The sequence below is a fragment of the Grammomys surdaster genome, unplaced genomic scaffold (genome assembly GCF_004785775.1).
Source record: "Grammomys surdaster isolate TR1022 unplaced genomic scaffold, NIH_TR_1.0 129, whole genome shotgun sequence".
NCBI lineage: Eukaryota > Metazoa > Chordata > Mammalia > Rodentia > Muridae > Grammomys > Grammomys surdaster.
In genome coordinates this window covers 20,337,687-20,347,200 of record NW_021604587.1, presented here as the reverse complement: position 1 = coordinate 20,347,200, position 9,514 = coordinate 20,337,687, and the positions used below count along the sequence as shown (strand labels likewise).

Genomic DNA, 9,514 nt, shown 5'->3' with positions numbered 1-9,514 from the left:
CCATCCATCTATCCACCCATCATCCATCCATCCATCATCCATCCATCCATCATCCATCCACCCATCATCCATCCATCCATCCACCATCCATCCACCCATCATCCATCCATCCATCCATCCACCCATCATCCATCCATCCATCCATCCATCCAATAGCTTTGAAGCACTTATTGTGCTTCAAGAATAGCTATTTCTATAACAGTGAGCAAGTTCTTACACCTAAGTCATGAGTGGTGACACACGCCTTTAATCCCAGTACCCAGACAACTGAGTCAGGAGAATGACAAGTTTGAGGCCAGCCTGGCAACCTAGGTGAGATCCTGTCACAGATATGAGAATAAGTAAATAATAACACCGGATGCACTTTCTAAACAAATAACAGGTTGCATTTTCCAGCAAGAAACTGAGCCAGCAGGTCCTATACCAATAGTCCAGATGGGGATAAGGCCGGGAGACCATAAAGCAAAGAAGGCAAAATGCTGGGTGAGGGTTTTTGGAGAGAGGCTGGAGTTTGGGGAAAGGAGATACCTTGCTGATGTGAGGTGTGGACAACCCTGCCCAGGTCCTGAGTGAGAAAGTCTGTGTGTCTGAGGGACAGCAATAAGGGCTGTGTGGTTGGGGGCTGATTGGGAACCAACAGTGGTGGAGAGACCACCAAAAACCCATCTCTGGAACTATGAGTTTAAGGAAGTCCAGGAACAGCAGCAAAGAGGAAAGGGATGGGGAAGGCTAGAAGGCTGCTGGGAAATGCTGTGATGTTTCCAGAGGTCCACGGTATTTGTCTGGAACCCTGTTCCTATTCTGCGGAAAGTGCCCTTTAATGCAGTCTTTGCCATTGCCACGGTGTGACAGCTTTTGGATGTCATTTACAAGGGTCATTCTGTTTGTTTCACATTCAAGGTGCAGTCGGCCATCAAGCTTGTGGCAGGTGATCTTCCTGCCACAAGAGGGCGCCATTTCACAGTGGCGAAGGAGACAGGTGGGCTCAGAAGCCCAGCACCACCTGGGTGCCACCACCTGGGTGCCACCACCTGGGTGCCACCACCTGGGTGCCACCACTTGGGCATCAGGCTCTTTCCACAGATTACAGTGCCCACATAGCCTTGCCTTCCATTAACTAGTAACACCACCTCCTTGAACTTCTGTTATTGGAACAAAAGGACTCAGAACAGCTGCCTGTGCCCAGTAACTTAGGCTCCATCACAAGGCAGCAGGAGCTATTAGCAGATGTAAGAAAAGAGAAATGTGGTTTTGTTTGAGGAGAGAACAAAATTCTGAAGACTCTGGTTTTGGGATGTCCCACAAATATTGTATTTTCTGGCTATGAAAAAGAATGTTTTTGTGTTTTCAATAATTGTTTGGAGCTGGCAGCTCAAGGTTAGAAGGATTGGTAAATGTCCCTTCTGCACCTGCATTTAAAAGCCAAACAAGTTGCCTTGGGGCAGGTGACCCTCCCAAACCTACTAGTTGAATAAAGAATGTGGCTTCGTGCTGGGACAGGAAGTACTGGGAACTACCAGGCAGGCAAAGGTGGAGGGAAACGCAGGGGGAGGGAGGTGCAGAAGGATGCAGAAGAGAGGAGGGATGGATAGAAGCAGGCAGCAAAAACTCCACGGAGAGATGGACTGGGGGGGGGGTCTCAGAGAGGAAGAGGTGGTGGGATGGTGGAATGGCACAGAAGTCAGGATAATTAGTTACTAGCTATTGGCCCCAGCAAAAGGCCAGCAGCTTTAAAATATACAGATGGCTCCATGTGTTAATTAACCTCAAGGGGGATCTGAGAAAGCCCTCCAAGACTGTGAAGAACAAGGGTGAGTGGGACAAACACAAGACAAGAGGTGCCCTTTGAAATTTGGACAGTCGTGCGTGCGCAAACGCGCACACACACACACACACACACACACACACACACACATTTGCATGCATGCATGGGTGCACACATACACACACAAACATACATACTCACACTTGTACACACACAGACACACACTTGTGCACACACAGGCATGCACAAACACACACACTGTCCCCTCCCCCATCTCTTGTGCCTTGATACAGTTGTCCAAAACACCCAAGACAGCACTGAGCTGCAAGTAATCAATGCCCTCCATCTGTGCCTATCTGTGTCGCTGCCCAGTAACTGTGCAGCCACTCACCGAGGCTGCAACGTTGATGTAGTAGTGACCCAGGTCCTCTTTCTCAGAAACAATAGTGGCATGTGCTTGCAGGACAGCGGCACTCATGTACAGAATGCCTGTGGTGCCGTGGTACAGGCTGTCCTGGAATGCAGATCAGAGGCAGGAGTCAATGTTACTCAAGTGAGTAACTCTCCTATCCACGTACACAGCAGGGAAGGGGGGGATGGGCAGGCCCATTCCCTACTGTTCTTTGGTTACAGTGTTTCCCAGTACATATGTTCTCTCTCTCTCTCTCTCTCTCTCTCTCTCTCTCTCTCTCTCTCTCTCTCTCTCTCTCTGTGTGTGTGTGTGTGTGTGTGTGTGTACATGCATTCATGTGTATCTTCTGCTGCTATTTTGTTATAGTGTTCTTGTGTGCACATGTGTATTCTGTATGCACGTGTGTATATGTGTATGTGAGAGGTAAGCTTCAGAAGTCTTCCTCTATTGCTTTCTCTTTTTTAAATTAGCTTTTTCTTTTCTCTTTATTTCTTCTTTTTTTCTTTCTTTTCTCTTTTCTTTTTCTTCTTTTCTTTTCTTTTTTTTTTCTTTGAGACAAGTTCTCACTATAGAGACAAGGTCTCTCAGGATTGACTGTCCTGGAACTGACTATGTAGACCAGGCTGGCCTCAGATTCACAGAGGTTTGCCTGCCTCCTGAGTGCTGGGATTAAAGGTTTTAAAATTAATTTTAATGTATGTGTCTGCTTGTCTATATGTGTATCATACAGTGTTTGTGGAGGTCAGAAAAGGGCACTGGATCCTCTATAGCCTTTGGAGCTAGAATTAGAGGAAGTTGTGAGCCATCTGATGTAGGTGCTGGGAACTGAACCCAGTTTCTCTGCAAGAGCAGCAAAAGCCCTTAACCACTGGCCCATCTCCACAGCCTTCCCCCAACATCTTATTTTCTGGGACACATCTAGGTAGACCAGTTGTCAAGCAAATCCAAGGCTCCTCCTGTCTCTTCCCTTCCACTCTTCACCTCCACCACGTGCTGGAGTCACAGATGTATTGCACCATGCTTGACTTTTTTGTAGGTGTTGGGCATGTGAACTCAGGTCCTCATGCTTATACAGCAAGCCCTTTACCAGCAAGGCCATTTCCCCAGCCTTTCTTTGCAGTGTTTTTAATGGAAGATATATATATATATCATACAAGAATGGATAAATAAAAAGTCATAATATGTATAACTGTAAAAATACCAAAACCAGCTAAAATGTACCCAGTTCTTATCCCATGCCCATCTCTCTACTAAGCATTTTTTCATTTGACTTTGTCTACTGTGAGGCAGGTCTCATCTTAAGGAGATGGAACCTCAAGATTCAGATGAATGCCAAATGGGTAAGCCAAGATTTGAACCCATGCCTCATGAATTCCAAGTCACTGTTCTTAAGTGTGGACACCATCCTGAGACAGATAGCTGTGCTGGGCTATACTAACCTCAGACAAGGCTGTTTTGCTTCAGGTAGGGCTGGACTTATTGCATCCAAATAGGACTGTTATCACCTCACAAAGAGTTAATCATAACAAGCTACAGCTGCAATTGTTCTAGGGCAGGTTGGCAATAAGAGTCTATCTGGGTAGATCTGTCTTCCAGAATACTCCAGATGCTTCTGTAGTTTCTCTCTGCTCTGTACCACTGTATATCTAAGACATTGTTTATTTCTGCCTTTTCCCGTTTTGGTGAATTCTTTTACCACCCTAAAACAGCTAAACGGCCTTCCACATTATGCTTCAGCCTGATGAAGACCCACTATGGGCTTGTCACTGCCTCGACAATACACTTTATCTTCTGTAATGTTCACTGTTGACTTCATGGGGATGTTTTCGTTATTCCCAATTCGTAGAGAAGGAAATTTAGACTCAGATAATGCTGGGGTCAGGAGAACCTGACTTCTGACTTCAATTGTCTTAAAAAAAGACTCTTTACATATATGTATGTATATGTGTTGGGGCAGAGCACAGCACACGTATGGAGGTCAGAGGATAAGTTGTGGGGGTTGGTGCTTTCCTGTGAGTTCCAGGGATTGAACTCAGGTTACCAGGCTTGGCAGCAAGTCCTTTCACTTGCTGAGCCATCTAGCTAGCCCCTGATTTAAGTGGGTTTTTTTTTTGTTTTTTTGTTTTTTTGTTTTTTGTTTTTCGAGACAGGGTTTCTCTGTGTAGTCCTGGCTGTCCTGGAACTCACTCTGTAGACCAGGCTGGCCTCAAACTCAGAAATCTGCCTGCCTCTGCCTCCCAAGTACTGAGATTAAAGATGTGTGCCACCGCTGCCTGGCCTAATTTAAGTTTTGATTTTCTGTGTTTACGCTGTCAACTCAACAGGAATGTCCTGCAGCCACTAAAATGCTCATTAGCTCTTGAGAGAAGGAAGTAATTGGCTAATCGGCATTTTACAACGGCTAGAGAAGAGTAGCTCACACATGCCATGGTGTGCCTTCAGAAACCAAATGTTTTTCTGTGCCTGCTACTCATCTCACTATGGGAGTCCTGGTGTTCCAGATGTGTGACCTTACTGCACCTAGGTTCAATATATCCTTCTGTCTAAGACTTCTGAGTTACTGGGAGACTATAGGTACATACCACCATGCTCAGCCTTACAATGTTTTTTTTTTTTTTAGTTTATTGCAAGTGTATGAGTGTTTTTTTCTACAGGTATATATACATATATATGCTTACAATATATATATGCATACATGTGTGCATTGATTGATTGATTTTCTGTGTACTACATGCATGCAGTGTCTGTGGAGGCCCAAAAAGGGTGACAGATTTAGACCTGGAGTTACAGATAGTTGTGAGCCTCCATGTGAGTGCTAGGAACTAAACCTGGGTCCTTTGCAAGAGCAACAAGTGCCCTTTACAGCTAAACTATCTCTTCAGATAATATTCTTAACTTCAGGAAGGTGTGTATTGTCCTAACAAGGAAGACTGTGGAGGGAAATACAAGGAAAGATTTACAAATATGTTTTCACTTTGGCTTAGTACTCAACTCACTGGAATAAGAATCGTTGGCTTCATAGGAATCTCTTTCTAGTGGGATCTCTAATCCCAGTTTTTCATTCTCCCTCTCCACCTAGAAAGGCCCACCATCCTTACAAACCCAGGACACCAGTCCAGGAGGTGCCACCCCCTAGTTCTTACCAGGACTCTCCAGGACTCAAATCGTTTGTAAAATCCAAACAAGTAGGACATCAGGAACATCAAGGAGATGAGAAACGAGGTGAGTGAGACATACAGCACCCATCCGTGCAGCAAGGGGTATGTGATGTTGGTAGCAGCCACCAGAGTCCACACCCAGAACCCAAACACCTGTAAGAAAAAAGCACAGAAGGGCTTGCTTGCTGTGTGTCGATGGGAGGGAATCCCTTTGCAGAGCATCCCTGGCTAAAAGCTTAGCTGAGGGTCAGAAAGTGGGCAATGGAGCTTGCCGTCAACTCTGACAACCAGAGTTTGATCTCTGGAACCTGCAGAGAGAGCCCACTCTCTCAAGCTGTTCCCTGAGCTACACATGTGCACCGCAACATGTGTATGTGTGCACACAGAGGAAGGCTGATCTCTCTCATTCATGGTCAAGTCTGTGGATCCTCTGGAACTGCTGTCAGCTGTCATAGTGGGTGCTAAGAACCAAACCCAGATTCTCCTGAGGAACCCATGAGCCATCTCTCCTGCCCTAAACAGTGCTTTTAAGGACAACACTGACTTGTGATATCAAGAACTTGTTTTTGTCTTTTTTTTCCTCTGTGACATTCAACCCCACACATGCACCTGCCCACTGGATATCTGATTTTGGAAATCCCTCTGTAGAGACTGGACTCACATCTTTCTAGTTGAGTGGAAAACTACCCTGCCTTCAGGCTTCACCTGTCCCAGCACACCCCCCACCCCTACAAGCTCAGCCTACAACTAACCAGCATACAGACATAGGTACAGCCAGTCCATCTATTCATTGTAAGACCTTCCTGACTGTTGCCTTGAAGAAACGTTCTTTTGCCTTCCTGGAGAATCCTGGGCTCTTAAGGGGAAAATGAGAAGAAGGAGTAAGAAGCTATCTAGCTAACCACAGGCCAGGAGTGAAAGCCCGGCTCTCATGTGGTAGACAATTCTAATTTAATCATGGTAAATTTCTAATTTAAAAGACCCACTAGGTCTACCGTAAACAATCACTTTAAACAATCAATTTTTTTTGTTTTTTTTTTTTTTCAAGTCAGGGTTTCTCTGTGTAGCCCTGGCTGTCCTGGAACTCACTCTGTAGACCAGGCTGGTCTCGAACTCAGAAATCTGCCTGTTGCCGGGCGGTGGTGGCGCATGCCTTTAATCCCAGCACTTGGGAGGCAGAGGCAGGCAGATTTCTGAGTTCGAGAGTTCGAGGCTAGCCTGGTCTACAGAGTGAGTTCCAGGACAGCCAGGGCTACACAGAGAAACCCTGTCTCGAAAAAACAAAAACAAACAAACAAACCAAACCAACCAAACAAACAAAAAACGGAAATCTGCCTGTCTCTGCCTCCCAAGTGCTGGGATTAAAGGCATGTGCCACTACTGCCCGGCAATAATCAATTTTTAAGTAAGGTTTTGGAAGTTCTAGGCTGAATCTGGAGATGTCTATCTTGTCCTAGGGAAAAGTTCTGGGGTGGGAGGCCTGTCCTCTGACCCCCACCCCCACCCTCTGTTGATGATATCACAGGGAGAAGATAGCACTCCAAGGCACTTGCTAAGTGTCTTTCCTGACAGGCTGTAGAAAGTGCACACAGGTGCCAGCACCAGGGCAATCCCAGACAGTGCAAGCTGTTAGTGGGAATGCCAACTGGAGTCTATAAAACTGGTGCTTACACCAGGACACACACAGACCTCAGAGGGCAGCGTAGTCTGTGTTAGTGACTACAAACCCAGAAAAGGTCCTGGAGCAAAGCAGATATATTGGGGGAGAAGTGTTGGGGTACACTGTTTGAAAAAAAATCTATAAGAAAATCATCTCTCCTTCGCACTTACCAGAAACTTCACAGTTTGTAAAAAGAATCTATTTACTCCAGCTGCCTCATTTAATCTGGCGTGAGACTCTAGTTCGCTCAGAGAGACCAGAGAATCGTCAGTTCTTTCTCTGCTGTGTTGAGCCCACCTGTGTCAGGTTCAGCTGCCAGCCAAGTGCTTCTGTCCCTCTGCTCCTGTCCTCCGACCCCTGCCATCAGAAGCTGCATTGACAGCTGTTCTGTACTTTATTGTCTTTGTGAATTTAGACAGCACCAGTGCCACTGGAGGGTGCTGAGGCCTGAGGTTGCACAGGCAGTACAGAATGGGGCCTGAGCACAGGGGAGGACATTTGGATGGCTGTCCTCCGAAGCAGATTTCATGCTGAGGGCAGGGGAGCTGGATGCTCCTAGAAAGTGCCAGCAGCAAAAGCCCTGGGACAGTTAAAGACCTCCTCAGACCTCTCAAGCCCCCATACTAGAGGGTCCATTTGGATCTTTGTCCTCCGTTTTCCAGCTGAGGTTTGGAAATGGCCATTCCTACTGTTCACTCAAAGACTTTTGAGCATGGGGAATCTACTCAAATTACATGGATTTTTTTTTTTTTAAACAACCCTGCTGAATAATTGTTAAACAGAGGAATGCTGTTTGGTTTTTACTTCTACACCCCTCTGCTTTCTAAACAATAGATGGGCCTGGGTCCACTCCAGGCGAGTGAAAACCCAGTGATGTTTGTGTCTCACACTTCTACCTCAAGTAGTCTGGGCCAGGAACTTGATTTACAAGTTCTTTTTAAAAGCTCATGTTTAACTTTGGAGTGTCCAGGCTGCCTACCCTGTTCCCCTATTTTAGCTTCCATTTTACGTCTCCTAGGAGCAAGGCATATTTTTAGGTGGCACGTGTGCCTACCCCATGGACAGCTATTTCACTGCAGTTAGACATTTAGAGTAAGTGTGCATCAAATACGATTTTAGCAGGGTCTTTTTCTTCAAAGAAATGCACGTTGCTCATGGATATACTTCCCAAGGACTAAAGTCAAACCCCCTTTAAGGTAGAATGGAGGGCCCAGCAGGGTAGCTCAAGCTAGTGCTCAGGAGGTAGACACAAGTGGAACTTGTTTGAGACAAGTTTGAGACCTGGTCTATATAGCAAGTTCCAGGAGGGTTAGAGCTGTGCATGAAAGACTCTGTCTCAAAAAAAGAAAGAAAGGAAGAAAGAAAGAAAAAGAGGAAGAAAGAAAGGAAGAAAAGAAAGAGAAAAAGAAAGGAAGAAAGAAAAAGTAAAAAAGAAACATAGAATAGAGTTGAACCAAAAGGCTGGTCATGTATCTTAGACTATAACCCACTTGTTGGGTGGTGGCAAGGTGGCTCAGTGGTTAAGAATGCACACTGTAGTGAGAGTTTTGTTTTGTTTTTTTTTTTTGAAGATTTATTTTATTTATAAGTATACCATTGCTCTCTTCAGACACACCAGAAGAGGGCATGGGATCCCATTACAGATGATTGTGAGCCATATGGTTGCCGGGAATTGAACTCAGGACCTCTGGAAGAGCTGCTGGTGCTCCTAACTGAGCCATCTCTCCAGCCCCTGTTTTTTTTTTTTTTTTAAACCACAGAAATATTATAAGAGTATGTTTTCATTTTAATCCCAGCAGGTATGTGGATGTGGGGGTGCTTCAGACTGCAGCAGCTACCCATGATTTGCCTCATGCTCTGGCAAGGGCATGTTTTTTGCCAGTGGCAGATAGTTTCTGAGGTTGTGTGACATTTGGAATTCTGGGTTCTTTTCAGAGGGTGTATGAATGCTAGAGCCCTGGGGGGGGGAGGGGGCTGGTGGTTGTTTGGGGGATGGGGGTGTTGTGGTTTGTTAGTAATTGTGCTTAAAGAAGAAATAAGAAAGAAATTGGATTCAAGTATCTTTGTCTCCCCTCTATCCTTTCTTTTCTATCTAGTGATAGGGGGTGAAACTGGGGGGATAAAGGGTGATAAAAAGAACCCACAAAGTAGCAAAGATCAGTCACAAGCAAACAGAAAGAAAGAAATTAGATTCAGGGATTTCTATCTCTCTCTCTTCTCTCTATCCTTCTTTTTCTCCTATCTAGCAATAGGAGGTTAAACTTGCAGGGGGGGCATAAGGGGTAAGAAAAAGAACCCAGAAAAGATTAAAGGTCAGCTACAGCATACATCTCTTGCAGAGGACCTGAGTTCAGTCTCTAGCACCGGTGTTGGGTAGCTCATACTTTTGATGCTCTAGCTCTGGGGGGAATCTAACACCTCTACCCTCCATGGGTACTCATGATCATGTACCTACCAACCTACCTACCAACAAACCTACCTACCTACCAACCAACCTACTTACCTACCTACCTACCTAC

General features: G+C 45.5%; 1 protein-coding gene across 1 annotated transcript in view; it reads right to left on the bottom strand.

Moving 5' to 3' along the window:
- Nucleotides 1–9,514, bottom strand: part of Mall (mal, T cell differentiation protein like) — a 24,749-nt gene that overhangs the window by 1,474 nt on the left and 13,761 nt on the right. The window contains exons 2-3 of the mRNA XM_028754010.1: nt 5,321–5,488; nt 2,157–2,279 (exon numbers count right to left, since the gene is read on the bottom strand). Coding sequence (XP_028609843.1) covers nt 2,157–2,279; nt 5,321–5,488 — 291 coding nt within the window. The remainder of the gene's footprint in view (nt 1–2,156; nt 2,280–5,320; nt 5,489–9,514) is intronic.